Here is a 17885-nt window from a genome sequence, read left to right as displayed (position 1 = left end):
AAGCATTTGAAAAAGTTAGCAAGTGGGACTGAACTTTTATATTATAAAGTGATTGACTGTCAGTCATATGACTCCAGGCCAGCTGTGTCAGCTTAGCATTTTCAGGTAAGAATACTTATACCAGGTCTGCCACATCTTCACCTCACTATCAGGATGTTTAACTTGGGTTGATGAGTCAGATTGGCTTTAGCATAATTCAACACAAAAGTAGCATAACACCCTTTCTCAGTTCACCACTGATAGCTTTGCAAAATAAGGCATTATTTGAGTTGTTTCAGTGCAGAATGGATATTTTGTTGTGTGTCTTTGTACACACCCCTCCCCGAATGGGTGGGCTGAGGCTGGGAGGGGACACAGCTGACCCCAGCTGACCAGGGGATGTCCTTTGCCATATATCATCATGCTCAACAATAATAACGGGGTGTGGAGGGGGGGGAAGGGGGGCAGGTTTGTCTTTCCAAGGTGACCGTTTCTGGGCATCACTTTGCTTGTGGTCTTCATATATGATGGAGCCCCTGGTGGTCTAGGGGGTAAAGGCGCCGCGCTATCACCGCGGAGACCCGGGTTCGATTCCCGGTCAGGGCCACTCCCGGGCAGGTGGGGCTCGTTAGCCCTTAAAGGCAACCCACCTACGTCCTGAGGACCTCGCTGCCACCGTCCAAGCTCGCTTGGCCCCGGCAGATGAACCTTAGGATTAAAGGGTGGGCTCAGTTCCGCGCACACTGTGTCTCACCTAAAAAATCCAATGCGCAGGCTGGAAGGTGGAAAGACCTTCCCTGGATCTTCGCTCGCAAAGACTGGCCATTAAAAAAAAAAATTATTAATAATCATATATGATGGCAAGGAACCTTGAGAAACAGTTGAAACTGTGATCTTAATAAGGTCACAAGTATAAATTATGTCATGCCTGATATAGTTTATTCAGGGTGTTATTGTGGATGAGGTATGTATGTATGAGTGCTTGTACTACTACAAAAACCTCTGATGCAATAATTTAAAGAATATAGTTTCTGATAGCAAAAAATTGCTCTTTGTTCTGCATTGATTTTCAGTCAATCCATTTCTACCAAATGTCTTCTCAGGGTCTTGAGTGTTTCAAATGAAAGAACCAAAGATGCCAGCAGGTTTTATAATGGATGCTAGAAGCTGAAGTACCAAAGCTACTGATGTTTTCCCCTACTTTGGAAGACTGATATGTCAGAGACTTAAAAGCTTAATGATTTACACATTCTAGGATCACCAGGGGACTTTTGCAAGCTGGGAAGAGGCAGCTGCTCACCCAGTGGGTTGGCTTGTGGCACAGCCTGTGACACTATTCCATGGTAAAAGTCCCCACCCTGGGGAGATACGAGTTGTTCTGGAAGTATATAATAACTCATAACTTCGGGGGTGTGGGCTTCCCTCCCCCAACCCCAGCAGATCAAGATCATTGCTTCTACAACTACCAAGTTCCCTCACTGGATCCAGTGGGCAGTGACTATATAGATTTTTCCGCCTTTATCCTTTCTTTCCCTTACTCTCCCTTACCCTTATGCTGTTTTTGCCTTTCTCTCCCTTATGCATTTTCCCTAAAGGTTATTTTTTTGCCATATTGCTATAGATGACAGATATAGATGATAACACCCAAAATGGCAACATACCTATTTACCTCTGAAACAAAATTGTTTGAAAATAAACCCTACATGTGTATGTTTTCAAACACCAATTATTCAGTGTTGTTTCACTCCAATCCACCCCAAGGGATTTATTAATAAGAACCTGGGTTACCCTTCTTTCTGGGATGGGTCGCAAAATGTTCACATGCTATTTGCATAAATCTTACCTGATTGCTTGGATTTGCTCGACTGACTTTTAGGACCTGTCTAAAAGGAGATAAAATTAGTTGGTGTTTCTTCTTGTAACTGTAAGTCTTTGTTACTCCTCCATTACCCTACTGTTTGAAAAGTTGAAGCCTGGCAGCCCCAAGGGTGTAGGGTAGTCAAATCCTTGACAGTGGTGGAAGACTTCAATACTTCTCATTCCTCCGAAAGTGTTAAGCTTATTCCATGCATTTGACTTCATTTTCTTTTTTTGTGTCCTGCTTTCAAAATCTGGAGCTCTTCCTATGCCATTGCAAAGCCAAGAACTCAAATAGAATCCAGTGTTCTTGGGTTCTTCCAAATTTTCTTGCCCTGTGTCAGGCACCTATACCTGTCAACTTTAAGCTTACTTTAAAATCAGGCTTTGTTGCTGGGGAAGGCTCAGGTTCACTCTTAACTGCTATGTTTTTTCCTTCAGTAGTGGAAAAATTTCCCCAATAAGCATGACTATGTGGTATAAATACAAGGTGTATATCCCATTAAGCCATGGATTGGGCAACTTCATACTCCAGCAGTATGTTCACACCTGCTGGAAAGCCTTGGCAGCTGTGAAAGAGACCTGAGCCCTATTCCACATACTGAGTCCTAAGAAATGCCCAGGGTTTCTTCCAATGTTCTGCCTCTTTTCTTGAGTCCAAATCACACGATGAGAGAGGAGGAGAGTTTTCTCAGTTGTGAGGATGCACCTCTCTTGTTGCACTCAGCTCCAGGAGAGATTTCATGTCTGTCACCAAGTCTCCCTTTCGTCCTTGCAGAGATGCCAGGAGCTCCTTGCTCTTGAGGTTGTGTAGGGTTCTGGAGTGTATTAATTATCTAATGATACAAGGGAGCCCCTGGTGGTCTAGGGGGTAAAGGCGCCGCGCTATCACCGCGGAGACCCGGGTTCGATTCCCGGTCAGGGCCACTCCCGGGCAGGTGGAGCTCGTTAGCCCTTAAAGGCAACCCACCTACGTCCTAAGGACCTCGCTGCCACCGTCCAAGCTCGCTTGGCCCCGGCAGATGAACCTTAGGATTAAAGGGTGGGCTCAGTTCCGCGCACACTGTGTCTCACCTAAAAAATCCAATGCGCAGGCTGGAAGGTGGAAAGACCTTCCCCGGATCTTCGCTTGCGAAGACTGGCCATTACAAGGGAGCATGAGATTTCTTCTTGTTTGAAGAGGAGAACCCTGCTTATCACAGACTGCTTTGCATAAGGTCTGAGCTGGAGGGTAGGAGGTTTGTGGGCCAAAGCTCCTGAGCCTCCCTGTGCTGTGCAGGAGCTGGTGCATGCACTTTTTGCACAATGGTTGTCTCACTGTGGCTGTTGGCAGTGGCAACGAGGAGTGGTTTTTCTCCAGCCCTTGAGAAGCAAGGAACAGGAGTCTCGAGAGGCTAAGACATCTAGGTTCCTGCTAGGGACAGTGTTACCACATATTCCTGTTCTTGTCCTTAAAGGAAAATGTCTCCTCCTGTATCAATCTGAGGGCCAGTGAGCCTCTGTACTTAATAGCCTTTTGGCCTGCAATTTTCTTTTTTTTTTCTCCTGGCCTCAGGCTGCACTAGGTGACTCAGGAAGCAGCTTATTCAAACTAGAGCTTTGTCACAAGAGCACGGCCAAGCCCTTTAATATGATTATTGTGATGCTTTCCATCTGCTTACTGCCTGCTATGAAAGTAATTTTCATAACGTTCAAGTCAAATTATTGGAAGTAATTGATACTAATAAAAAATTATTACCAAAACTGTGACCATATCCATATTCTTTTTCTAATTGGTTCTATCTTTGTAATCTATTCAGTGACCTAGAATAAGGGCACGGGCATAATTAGGTATGCATATAAAAAACATTTGATATGTTATCTGGAAGCACCATCCTTAAAACAGACAGACAAAATGGGAATTTTTGCAGTTGCTTCCAAAATTGTGAGAGCAGGATTCGCTGCCACAAGGCTATAAACACAAACTAATGAGAATTGATTGCTGATCAGGGCTATCTGGTCATCACACTAGTGTCAGCTGTAGAGCAGTTCTTGAACTTGTACAGTATCACATAACAGACTATTGTGGTTGCTCGTGTTTGACAGCAGAGGTAGAGATGTTAGATTTTATATAAGACAGCAATTCAACCTAGTAGTTTGGCAAATTCCTTAATTTATAAATGGGTGGGCAAAATTGACACTGATGTCTTGTATTACCCTACAAAGCAAATTTGTCTTTATTATACTTTATTATACTAAAGATGAAGTATATGTATTCTCTGAGTTTTGAACTGGTACCCTGCCTTTGAGGTTTGTTTTTTCCGGATACAACACCTATTTCATTAAGCTTACATTGCATTTTGTTGATCTGGCCCTTCCCCAGCCTCATGAACATGTTACTTGCAGAATGTGTCTTTTTCTGCTTCACAATAAATTTGCAAGTTGTCTCTAGTGTTTCTATAAAGCAGCAATCTAGTTGCAGTTGATTCTTCAGAAGTGGGTGCACAGTACAGATTCATGGAGTAACTTATGCTCCTACGTGTACAAGTATTGTTAAAAGGAAGTGTGCCTCTGTTTTTAATTTTTTTTTTTAACTTAATCTAATACTGGGCTCTTGAGGCTTGTTAGAAGTGGTACACACCACCATCCTTTCTTTAATGCCATTAGATGGCACAGAAAATTAATTCAACCTGATTCCCCCTGCACACCCTGAGTACATCTGCTGTCTCACCAAAAAAGAAAAAAAAATCACACAGTAGCTCGAGCTAATGCTTTGCCATACTAATATGTTATAAAACTTTTGAAGGGCTAAGTCTGATTGGAATTGCTCTCTAACTGATACCTAATCTAGCTGCATGTGCACTGTGGCACCTGCAAAGTGAGCTCTACTTGCTCTGGATGGGATGTACAGGGGTGCTGTCCATGAAATTGGACTATTTGTAGGACAGTATAAAGGAATATGTCACTCCCAGACACTGCCAACAAAGTGTCTGAAAAAGAATAAATCACCTTCAGACTGGATTTTCCCTGCAATTGCCCATGGCTTGCTGCCATGGTTTAACCTCAGCTGGCAACTCAACTCCATGCAGCTGCTCACTCATTACCCCCTTAGTGGGGTGGGGGAGAGAACTGGAAGGGTAAAAGTCAGAAAATTCATGGGTTGAGTTAAAGGAAGTTTAAAGTAAAGCAAAAGCTGCACACACAAACAAGGCAAAATAAGGAATTCATTCACCATTTCCCACGAGCAGGCAGATGTTCAGCTCATCTCCAGGAAAGCTGAGTCACTAAAATGGCCTATGTAACACAATTGCTTGTCCACAGTTTTCCTTTGTGATACTTGACAGAGAACAAGCAATTTCTGAAATCAGAACCTACCTTAGTTGCTATCCATCTTAGTTTTCTTTTTGCATTTCTCTCTCTCTTTAAAGCACCTACCATTTTTTGCTAGTGAACTTTGCTATCCCTAGGAAGTCTATGCCTCTTATATAGTGCCACCTACCTCTGACAGAGATCTCAGTGACTATCTGGTTGAGTTGTTTGTTGAGAGATTATTTGCAGGCCACAAGTTAAACCAAGAACAACTCTGGATCGCTTAAGGTGGACTTTAAAAGACATTCTCAGCCAGAGTTTTTACTGAAGGTAAAACTGAATAGAAGGGAGAATGAGCTAAAATACAGGATTTCCTGCTCACTCCAAATATTTGCAAGAGTATATGTGATGTAAACAGGAAAAAAAATGAAATAAGTTGGTGTCAAAACATGATAGAAGAAATAGTTATGTTACTATGAAAATACATCTGTTGTAAAATCTGAGAAGAATTAGAAGTTGCAAAGAAGAAAATGAGCATTTGTTAAAACTGGACTTTGCATTTAAAATAAAAAGTATGATACTGAGCATCTTGACTTTTTATGATTGTTAAAAAAAGGCCACAAACTGTATCATCTTAGTGTATTTCCAGGCCATCTCTTATAAGCTGGCCATACTTGGAGGCTTAATAATGATAGTGAGGCACAGTTGTCCTTTTTTCATAGATAATTTCTTACTTTCAAATGTTATGCAAAAATTATATGATTTTTTATTTATTTATTTATTGTGTAGCATTTGTCTGTACTAAGTCAGTTAGGCAAAGCAAAATTTATCACCGAAATAGAACTGTGGAGGTAAAGTAACGGCTTTAACCTGCACATGGTCTAAGCCCTATGAGGGAAACCTTGATGGGGTTTTCAGACAAAGCAAGCCATTACAATTTCATCTTCATGAATCCATTAGTAGCCTAAAAGGAGCTTAAAATTTAAGCCTCACTGACAATTTACTTGGAAACAGCAACACACTGCATGTGGCTTTGCATCAGTCTGGTGTGGGTTATTTGCAACCCTCCACCCCTACATCTCGCTACCAGCAGTAATCTCATTAGACGATTATGTCTGGTGTTCTCAACAAACAGATTTAGTCATAACTGAGAAAGAACTTCAGGTGGGTTCAGTTAACTGGGTGGTCATTTTATTACTGGAGACTCTTGAACTCTCTAGCTTTGCCTTAAGTGAAATGCGTTTATGGCCAGTTAAGATGTGCTAGTCTGCAATAATGAACATAACAGTCTGTTATTTAGTCAAAACTACAAGAATCAAGGGTTGAGCATTTTTGTACTCATGAATCTCTAATGCAGCTGTACTAAATGTCACTGAAATACCTGGTTACCAGTCTGTGGCTAAGTCATTTGAGGAAAGTGTTCTGTAGGCTGGTGAGCAGCCTCTAGCTCTTCTTAGACTTGTTTCGGTTAGCTCAACAGAAGAGAAATGTGTGGGGAGCTTTTGCTTCCAGTGTGGCTGATAGCCTGGGGCTGAATAGTTGTTACGATCAAAGGAGCGGGAAATCTCCAGGGTTACATGAAATTGCAAGTATTGCATTTTGTTGCTCAGTAGCAGGCAGAATTTGACTTTGGCAGAGAAATATTTTTTTTTTTATTTTATTACAACTTTCTAATCTTTTTGGCTAACAATGTTTATCTTTGGCTAATGATATGTGAATAATCAGACTGCTTATTTCTCTGTTTTCATTGGAGGAGATGGAAAGCTGTTGAGGGAAATAAGTTAACTTGGTTGCCCATACAGATGGAGACTTAGTGAGAAGTTTTTAAACTTTCTTTTCCTGCAGAACTGTCTTTGGAATCAATCTGAGGCACTGAAAAATTTGTAGCGTGTTCACCAAGAGAGTGTCTAGATTTGTCCAGTGAATGAACTCTTCAGATTAGTTTTTTGCATATTCAGGTGGAAGTTCCTAAATAGTAACTGAGCTCATGTGCTTTCCTTGAGGTAGGGATAGCAGGGGAAGGTATTTATTATGAATGTAGCTGTGTTCTTGGAACCTTCAGTGTCTTGTTGAATGTAAGTTGCACAGATTCACAGTCACTATGGCAGGGAGATGTGTTGTGATCTCCAGCCTCCACAGTACGAAATACACAGAATATTAGTGTCTAAGCTGTACTGAACAGTGAAGTCTGGTGCACTAGCAAGACAATAGCCCTATATTTATAGGCTGTGTTGGCCACGATGAGGAGCTACATGTTTTTATAGATAGGTGTTTGCTGTAACTCTTGTATGTTCAGACCCACTTCTCTGGGAACACAGGAGATCCTGAGGTGTTAGAGCTGGAGGAAGGGGTACTGTTGCTGAGTTTGTGTACAGAGGGGAAAAAAGCTGAAATCTTTTTGGCTAACTGTAAGAAGTAACTCCTTATTTAAGTTGTTACTTCACTACTGGCTAAAAGAAATAGAATCTCTTTTGGCTAAAATGCAAGGATCTGAATGGAAAATTCAGATTCACAGAAGGATTATACAATGGAATCTTTCAGTTGAAAATGTTCCACTGCATCCACAAAATGGTCAGAAAGAACATGTGACAACTTTATACTGGCCTGTTTCTTCTCAAATGAGGCAGGTTCAAAAGTGAAGCACATGACTAACCTTCAGCTTCAGTATATAAACCCAAGCCTACTTCCTAGGAAAGGAAGATAATATGAAAATGTTGTGTTGGGATAAAGTCATGAAGTGCAGTCTTTAAATGTACATTAAGTTGATGTATACAAAATGATGAGTAGCATCTTGATCTCTGTATTGCTGAAGTTTTACCTCTTAATCACTGGAGCATGAGGAAAGCTACCACTGAAAAAATGCTAGTTTGTAACATTTTGCCATAACTGTATTACCTAAGTCAAGTCTCATTTAGCTTTGTTGCCTGAAGGATCTCTAAATGTATGATATAAAAACTGTAAGTCTTTTCCTTGATGGAAAGGGTCCTTTCTGATCTGAGAGTTGCAACATCTGCCCAAAAAGGCAAGATGGGCAAGGTGTTAGGCATTTACAAGCTGGAGAGATGGACAGCAGGGCAGGAAAGTAATCCAGGGGTTTCATTTTCTGATGAAATACCTATGAGATATGTCCTGCATGAAGTTGAAGCCTATGCCACATCTTGCCTATGCCACATCTTGCTCTTGGCAGTTTCTTCCCAAGGGCTTTCTGCATGCCCATGGTTACTTTTGCAGAGAAGGTGAGGAAGACTGTAGCAGCCAGATGGAAAATGTAGAACATTTTGTCATCCCTCAGCACCCTGCTCTGCCAAAACGTGGCAAAGCACAAGTAGGACACTCCTGCTGTGGTGTTGCTATCAAACAGGTATTGATTTCTAAGCTGGAATGGGGGGGAGGGACCTGGAAAATACAGAAAAGTAACAAGAGTAGATTTAATTCCCCATAGGCTTCACCTGAGTGATCACTGTCAGAGAAAACTAGTCACAGCAACAAAGCAGCAAACAGACTCTTCCAGCTTCTCTTTGAACTGGCTGCTTCTGCACTTAGGGATGGGGTCTCCCTTACTGCCAACGCCGGGGTCCACTAGACCTGTGCCCTTCACAGCAAGTTTCAAGACCCAATTAAGACTCTGCTTTGGTTTATGGACTCTGGTGCATCGTGCTGAGTTCAGGTTCTTGATGCTCTTCTGTACTGATTCCTGTTTTGCTTGTTACAAGCTTTCAAGTGCTTCTGAAATACCAACATCTTAACTGACTGATGAACTAATAATACAAGCTTTAATCCACGCTACTTCTTTAAACTTATACTTGATGATGGAAGATCCAAAGAAACAGCTGAAGTGGGTAGGAAGACTGATCAAAGCCAAATAACTCAGCTAACACATTTTGTAACCAGTGTCTCTCACAAGCAATAGGATTAAGTGGATCAGCTGGCATGCTTTGTGCCTGGTGAAAAGAAGCTTATTTAAATTAAGAGGGCCAGGGAATCTGTGTCTCAGTCCAGAAGGAAGATGGGTTCCACAGAAGACCTTGACTATCCTCAAATCATTGTGCAATACAGCAGTGGATTTTTAGTCTCAAAGGTAAGAAATATAACTCAGTCTTAGAATGCAGACAGAAATATGCAAGGATTTCACTTTAGGTCCTGAATGTAAATCTTTGGAAGAAGTGAAAGAAAGAGTCTGGCATAATGACTGTTTTTCCAACCAGCATTTTATTAAGGCACAAAGGTAGAACTAGTACTTCCATTCTCCATATTGTTTACGTTATTTGCCTTTCTCTGTGTGTAAGCACATGGGCATAAATCTATAACATGTAGTGAAATGGACAATTTTTTCCTAAGTTTACTATTTAGTTACTTTTCTTATTGTTCCTTGCTGCACCTGTGGTCAACACAGTAAAAGAAGGAATGCTCTTTGAGTTGTGCAAATACCATTGCATCTCAATGCTCCTAAAAGACAGGGCTAACAGTAAAGAGAGGAAAAACAGATAATGAAAAATTACTTTACTTTGTAAGAAAGAGGAGCACCCAATGCTTTCCAAATTAACATGGTATTATGTACCATGCCTAATCAGTAGGCTTTGCTGATTTCACCTGATCCCTCAGTCCCACCTTTCCTTACCCCCAGGTTATGTTCACTGCTTGTGAGTTGGGGGTGTTTGATCTTCTGCTGGAATCAGGAGAACCTCTGTCTTCAGATTCCATTGCTGCATGCTTGGATACCAGCACCACCGGGATGGAAAGACTGCTGGAGGCCTGTGTGGGACTGAAGCTCTTGGCAGTAGAGGTGACACAAAAAGGAGGTAATAAAGGCAGAGGAAGGGGAATAAACTAAAAGACTTAAATGTCTGATGGTTTTGAAAGTGAGATAAGATGTGTGGGCAAAGGTGATACCTAATATTAGGTCAGTTAATGTAGCTGGAAGAAGGAGGGAATCACTTGGGATTCATGCTTCAGCTGAAAGAGAAGTGGCAAATGTCAGCATGATCACAGGTGTAAAGTAAAATCCAGGTGAAGAGCTCTATATCCCTAAACTTCTTTGTGCAAGAGCCTCAAGTGACCTTGGAGGCGATATTCAGGATCTATTCAGAGCTGGTCTCAAGAAATCTCTGAGATATGGGCATGATTTTAAACCTTAAAACAAAATGCCAGGGTGTATAGGAAGCAGCATGATTTAAAAACAGGTTTTGGGTTTCTTTGGCTTTTTACCATCGTGTGAACTATTTTCATCAAAACTGAGAGGTAACATAAGTTTGTTCTTGCATCAGAATCATTGATTCCACTTGAACAGCAGGGATCTCTGGCCACCAGATTGCTGGTCAGGACTACCCAGTGTTATAAATTGTGTCCCCTTTTCTAGCTGGTGTTGTCATGCTCTTTGTTAGGGCTGTTGCCCAGTGAGTTCAGGGAGAGCAGAATCTATCTTTTATATTCCTTTGGTATGCCAAACCTGTGGATGGGCAATACCATTGCAGATGCATTGGAGGAAATGGGAGATTTCTGAGAGTCCTTTTTTCTGTCTGCAGAAGGACCTGCCCTAGTGAACTGAGAGAAAGTAGGTGTAGCTGGCATGCTGTTTTGGGGACCTGTCTCCCAATTGCTGACTTTGATTATCAGAAAAAGACTTCTCTGCAAAGAGTTCTTATTTAGGTGGAGCACCCTGAAATCTTCCTCTGAGTGCAGAAGCCTGTAGATAGATAAAGGCACTCGTAAGGCATTCTTTTTGCTCTTCTTGAAAGATGTGTTTGGTTCTGGAGTGGAGTGTAGGGAGATACTCAGATCGAATGGGGCAACACAGATTTCAGCAGCCCTCACCCACTGCTCATTGCAGTGGAAGGATTTGATTGTAGAAGCAATGTTGTTGTGTCCTTGGCATTTTCTTTGTTTCTAGGCATCCTCTTGCAATAAATACTATTAGAGGCGAGAGCTGTGACACCTCTGAAAATATTAAGACTGTGTTGCATTCTGCTAGAAATCACATACAATGAGACAGAATGGACAAGACAGAGAGCAAGAGAGAGTGTTTATTTCAGGGAGTCAGCTAGCTTATATGGGGTAGAGCATAGAATGTGTGGCATTTAAGAGGATTTTAGGGAGTTTCATACAAGGAGGTATCTATATAGGAAGAAATTAAGCTAAACACATCCTAATATGGGTGAGAAAGACAGGGAAAAGCTGTAAATTTTAATTAACAGGGCCAATGAGCATAGGGGTTACAGTCAGCAGATAGGAACAGGGCTAACAATAATTGAAACTGCATACTACATACAGAGCAGGATTTTTTCTAACATTGTTACTAAATTAAATAAACATAATGCTTCTATAACATGAAAAGCAGTCTCTGAGGTAGGAAGTTATCGGTTGTCCAGTAGTTTAGCTGCATTCCAAAGCTGTCTTCTCTTCAATTCTCTTTTTCTTCAGAGATTTTTCTCCACCAAGAATATATTTCTTGCAGTGAACTTCCAACAAAATACCATGCTGTACAATAGACTTGGCGAGGTGGTATATCATACATGCTAGTAAATGTATTTATTTCACCCTTTAGCCCTCTACAGAAACACAGAAATTTCCAACATCTACCTTACAAAATCAAGCCCAAAGTCTCAGTATCATATGATGATGTATTATTCCAATACAGTCTACTCGTGCTGGCAGCACCTGACTGAAGCTGTGAGGTAAGGGGAGTGTTGTGTGCTGTGTGGTGCAGCCTGCTTTGCAGCATCTTCATGGCTGCTCTGAGTGGTGTGTTTCTGGGAAAGGGCTCAATGAAGACGCTGGCTGGTTCTTAGAAATTAAAACCTGCAGGTAATTTCAGCTGTTGACATGACTGATATGTGTTCTTCACCACCCCCCACCCCATTTTCTATATGTGTGTGTGTTCTTGTTTTCCTTTTCCCTCTGATTATAGAGATAATCTAGAAATCAGATTTCTGTCTGTTTCACCTTCAGGAAAATACTTTATCATTACAGTGGTTCTTACTTGAGGAGGCATCAACAAAGTAAATTATGAGTAATGATGGCTAAGTATGCTTTTGTTGCAAAGGTTTATAGGAGTGGTTTAGTATAGGTCTAAAGTCTTACTTGTTCCAGTCCATGCAACTGATGACCAGACACGGGGTGTATGATGGTGATGATTGCACCAGTCTTGTACCTTTACCTGAGTTGTGTTCCCAGAAATCACAGATTCCTAGAATGTTTTGTGTTAGAAAAGACTCTAAAGAACATCTCGTTCCAACTTTCCTGCCATGGACAGGGATACCACTCACTAGATCAGGTTGTTCAAAGTGTCATCCCAGGGTGACCTCAAAAAGAGCCAGTCATTCTAGTGAAAGGTTGAGAAATATATCAGCATGTTTTGGGGTGGCAAGTGAGGGTGCCTCTAGAGTCAGTGCAAACAGACTTACATATATTCTGTACAAAGCTGAGTACCTTCCACAGTGATGCTCTACATGAAACTGCAGCCCTGAGGTGTGTTTGGGGTAAAAGAAAAAAAAATCCATACTCTCATGCATTTTTGACTGCTATTTTAGAGAAGGAAGAAACCAATATGAAAGAACTTTTGGCATTTCATCTAAAGATCCTTTTGGAGCAATGTACAGGTAACTGTTAGTATATTTATAGAAATTTTGTTTTTCTTATTGTAGATAAAAATAATGTTTTTAATTATGGCTCAGGACAATTAAATATATTGATGTGGGAATCCCTCTCATCAGAACTGTCATGCAGTGTTTTTGTTTCTCAACAATATCAGTTACTGAGACACTGTCTGATATTTTGGAAAGAAGTATATAATTTCCTAATCTGAAAAACATATCCCAGATCTCTGACAGAGGCAATGGTAGTTAAAGGAAAAAAAAAATCCCTTGGAAGCCTGAGAATTAGAAGCAAAATACGTGTTAAATGTTGGATTTCACTACTCTTAATTCCCTATTTTAATGCATGAATTCATAGCTGTACTCTCCTGATACAGTAATATTCAAGGAAGCTTTATATGCAAAGATAACATATTCTGTGTCAATAAAAGCAGAGATTAATATTTATACTAAAACTTGTAATAAGTTATATGATAGGAATCACCAAGGATGTGGTAAGTAACCTTCTCTATGTACTATGTCTTTTTGTATTACTAGATCAGAAGAAGAAATATCAAAATTTATGGCTGGCCAGAACTCAGTATGGAGTATATGTGGCAGAGATGTTCTTGCTGCATTTGACCTTTCTTCTTTCACGCAGATTTATGACCTGGGAGGTGAGTGTCTGTAGATCTTCTTTAGCTAGCCTCTTAACTGACTTTTACAAGCTTTGAAAAGAAAAATAACTTCTATGTTATATGATGGGCAAAACAATGGAAAGCAGGACGTATTTCAGCAATAAAAGGAACATTTTACTGATTTGGTTGGGTTGAAAACAGAAATGTGAGAGTGATGAGAGAAAGGAAGCTGAATGCTTTTCTCTACAGAGTCTCAGCTATGTGAGCAGTCAGCCATCCCCTTGTGTATATTTCAGCTTTGGCAATTTTTCATGCCTTGCTTGATACGTTTTTCCAGCGCCAGACTCTTTCCCTCCTCCTCTTCAGTCACTGTCATTGAGATACTGTCTAGAGCCTGTTATCCTGCTGCACCCCACTGTCAAGCACTGCTCAGTGCTGCCAGGATGGGTCAGGATCCACCTCCATCACTTCTTCCCCAGCACCTGGTTTAGTGGTTGTTTTTCATTTTTCCCTTTCCAGCACGCACAGCTGAGTCTGGTGGGGAGGGTGTGGGAAAGCTTTAAGGGGTGGGGCTGACCCAGAACAAATGGAGACAGTGGCCTCTACCACCCCCCCTTCTTCCCTTTCAGCAACACATGGGAAGCAAATGTGCATTGCCGGGTTCCATTAGGCTGAATCCGCCATTTCCTGCACGGTTTCATGGGGGTGTTGCTGAACAGGTTGGTTTTGTGTCAGCGCTGACCTTCTTTTGCTTTCCCCAAAGGAGGTGGAGGAGCTTTGGCCCGGGAGTGTGTTTCTTTGTATCCCAATTCGACAGTCACAATTTATGATCTACCAAAAGTTGTCCAAGTGGCCAAAGAGCAATTTGTTTCCCCTGAGGAGCATCAGATCGCATTCCATGAAGGTGGGTGTGGACAGTGGGGTAGCATTGCCACAGCTGTTGCTCTCAAGCCCCTCAGCTCTGCTCAGAGGTACCACACTGGAGGGTGGTGTATCCAGCTGCCCTTTATGGGGGTTGAGTGTCCCAGGCTCAGCCCCCCGAACCCAGATCTGCAGCTGTCCCAGGTAAGCATCTGCAGCTGTCAGAGACACAACTAAGTTGTTCAGTAACACAGAAGCTCTTTATTCCTGAGCATAACTATTTGATTTATTTTTCACTACAAGGGTACATTAACAAAAAAAAAAAGCATCCTGCGATTTTGAAATCTGCCATGCCTTGTTATAAATTTTCCTGGCACTCCCCTTTCCTCCTGTGAAAACCTTTTGGCAGATGTGAGAGATGCCAGGCCTGCTCCAAGCAAGGGGGTTTTCCTTGTCTGGTCACGATTGACTTTCAAGCCCTAATACATTTCAGACCATAAAAGTGAACGAGCTAACTCATGTTCCTCCTGCCCATTCCATTGATCCTTCATTGTCTTTTTACCATCTGTGATGAAAATGAGTGTAGAGGGATCTTATTTTTAATGTTTACAAAAGCCTTTAAAGTGTTGGAATGGCTTATTGTTGCTTGATGCTCAGAGGGAGAAAAGAAGCCTTGAGGAAAGAAAGGAGTGTGTAAAAACAAAGATGCAACAAAATGGGAGAAGAAATGACAAAGTAAAATGCTGAGAGAAAAATCTGAATGCAGTACACCAGGTGCTAAACAAAAGGCATGATAATGAAGCCAGTGCTAGGAGGTGAGAGGTGTGTATTCTTACTTATGTATTTATCACGTAATTCTCTGATTACTGAAGGTCTTCAAAAATTTTCTTGGATAAGGGAATATTCTTTCCTTTTTTTTCATGACAGAAACCATGAAAACGTGTTCCTTAGTGCTTTATGAATCTGAATTTATATCACTGGAGAAAACCTAAACTCAAATGCTTTCCTTTGCCTCAAAGGCTGTTTCAGGATGAGCTGCTGCTTTTAAATGTTTCATATCTTGAGACTGAACAAGAGCAAAATACCCTATGCTGTGCAACATTGCACTCCAACTGGTAATTCCATTGCTGTCTGATATGTGTGATGGACATGGCAAGCCCAGAACTGAAAATATTTGCTTATGTGTTCTTGCTTTACAGGAGATTTTTTTAATGATTCAATTCCTGAAGCTGAACTGTATATTTTATCCAAGATACTGCATGATTGGGATGATGACAAATGCAAACAGCTGCTGGCAAAAGTCTACAAAGCTTGCAAACCTGGTAGGTGTAAGCTTGTAAAGAGCAGAGAAACTCTTGCCTATCAGTAATGGGAAACCCACCAGTCTTAGTTCTCAACTGGGGTGGCAGAGCTTCAGTGCAGGTTTAGTCTTGGTTTAGTCTTTTGCTTTCCTAAGCCATCCATGTGAAACAGAGCAAAATTGGGCCTGATCTAAGATCTCTTTTTCTGGCTTCCAGTTTTTGTCTCCTTCTCTACAGGGACTCCTCTTTCAAGGCATTTGGGTGTAAGGATTGAGGATTTGGGGTATTGTTTAGGTAGGTGTATACATCATAGTAAAAGTCCTATTAAGCATTACATTGAACCCTCAGAGCTTCAAAAGCACTGCCTACAGAGCCAGATTCTCAGCAAAATCAGTAAGGTCCTGTGGATTTCAGCTGGGGGAAATTTCTATCCCAGCAATAGCATCCCCATCAGCCTTGTTATGTCAGTACCTACATAGCCAAGCAGACACATGATTCAATGCTTTTGTTCTTTCATTGTCTTCTGTGATGCTGAAATATGACTCAACACAGAGGCTGCTTCTTCCTGAAACTAAAGGTTAGGATCTGTCCTAGTAACAGCTCAAAAATAGCTCAGCTTCTCAGAGCTCAGCATGTTCTTCACTGCTCTTCATTCAATCAGGTGGTGGAGTGCTGCTGGTTGAATCACTTCTGAATGAAGATAAAAGTGGGCCTTTAGAAACCCAACTGTATTCCATGAATATGTTGGTCCAGACCGAAGGAAAAGAGAGAACAGCAGCAGAGTACAGCAAGCTCCTTGAGGCAGGTGGCTTTGGAGCGATCCAAGTCAAGAGGACCGGAAAACTCTATGATGCTGTTCTAGGAAGGAAACAATAGTGCACCTTTTATGTACCTAACAAGACAGAAGAAGTGGGGAAATGTGCTATTCTCTTAGAAGAGAATCATCAACGTAGCTTTTAGTTAAGGCAGCCAACTTTTTTGTAAGCTGATATGTTGACAGAAGAATCACTAATTACAAAACTTTAATGTGCATGTACTGCAAGTCTGGCAGCCTGACCAGGCTTGCCTTTGGATCTGGAAGGGAGAGAAAGAAATCAATACCTGTTCCACAAGAGAAAACCCACAAAAGAAATGTGCACTGTGTCTGCTTCAGATTTTATCGTTTTCTGTTATTTTAACACTGTATCTGACAGAAGTAGAGCTGAATTTGTACTTGAATTCCTGTAAAATAAAACTGATTCCTGTATTGAACTCTCTTACCTGAATTTTTATTCTGGAGGAATCGATATAATAAAACCAGACCAAAATTATGTCTCCTTGTGGTTAGTCTTTCAGAGTCCTATGAGAAATCTTGTCTAAGTGTTGGGGAACTTGGCATGAAAAAATGATATTAATTTTATTTCCTCTAGGTTTTGGTTTAATTTATGAAAAATAATTTTGTACCTTAGTGACTGTTTGAAGCCCCAGGATTCTCTTTACAGGGCAGCTAGGAGGATGATGCAGCATTCTGTTATGCACTTGGGAAGTCCTTACTGCATGCCTCCTGCTATTTCTTTAAATCATTTGATCACGCACAGACTGCCATTATCCACCCAGTTCTTGGATGCAGAATAAGAGATTACAGAAGTGAGAAACGTTTGGAGAAGGCAACAGAAAGTCATTCTCTGCAGTTTTTTCTTGAGCACTAATTGGACACAAACTGAAACACAGAAGGTTCCATGTGTACATCAGGAAACACTTTTTCACTGTGAGAGTGATTAAGTACTAGCATACTTAGTACCAGAGAGGTAGTAGAACCTCCCACTTCAAGGATATTCAAAGGCTATCTGGACATGGTCCTGGTCAATCAACTCTAGGTAGACCTTCTTGAGCAGGGGGGACTGGACCAGAGGACCTTCAGAGGTGTCTGAAGATCCTGTGATTCTGTGTGTCCAATATGAATGAATTTAAGACATGCTGTTTCTGACAGCTCATTTTTAGGGGTCAGTATTTCAGTGTTTTGCTAATCAGTTTTCATGCAGTGTTTTGAATGGTGGTGGGAAAAATCAGTTTTTAACTGTCAATTGATGTTGGGCAAACCAAGCTTTCAATCTGGAAAGAGATCAAGCTGATTCCTAGAGGGAGACCTCTCTCCAAGTATGGATTGAAAATAAATCAGGGAGAGGGAAAGTTCAGGCCAAAGTTCTGATTACTGGTCCTGATTTGTCCTTGCCACTCCGGAGCCATTGGCTAATGGAAGCTTGAGAAGGACTGTGGCCTCCTCTTGAGAGCTCAGTTCAACTACTGCAGGTGAGTGCAGTGACCTAAGGTATATGGCAATCTCAATTGTGGCCTGGTGGCAAAACAGAACCCACAAAGCATGGGCAACAGCAACTTTAAGTGCTGTGACCCCA

At 41.3% G+C, this 17885-nt stretch overlaps 1 protein-coding gene across 1 annotated transcript; it reads left to right on the top strand.

Annotated features, from left to right (window-relative positions):
• Window positions 1-9125: 9125 nt before the first annotated feature.
• On the top strand, window positions 9126-16738 carry ASMT (acetylserotonin O-methyltransferase). The gene is made up of 8 exons (XM_050332628.1): window positions 9126-9202; window positions 9749-9923; window positions 11666-11795; window positions 12651-12719; window positions 13251-13369; window positions 14094-14234; window positions 15391-15513; window positions 16154-16738. Exons 1-8 carry the CDS (start codon window positions 9131-9133, stop codon window positions 16366-16368), a joined length of 1044 nt encoding a protein of 347 aa, XP_050188585.1. The 5' UTR covers window positions 9126-9130; the 3' UTR covers window positions 16369-16738.
• Window positions 16739-17885: the final 1147 nt, after the last annotated feature.

The sequence above is a fragment of the Myiozetetes cayanensis genome, unplaced genomic scaffold (genome assembly GCF_022539395.1).
Source record: "Myiozetetes cayanensis isolate MyiCay16 unplaced genomic scaffold, myiCay2020 scf5-8, whole genome shotgun sequence".
In the NCBI taxonomy this organism is placed as follows: Eukaryota; Metazoa; Chordata; class Aves; order Passeriformes; family Tyrannidae; genus Myiozetetes; species Myiozetetes cayanensis.
Note: the sequence above shows the minus strand (reverse complement) of the source record. Positions and strands in the feature narration are given on the sequence as shown.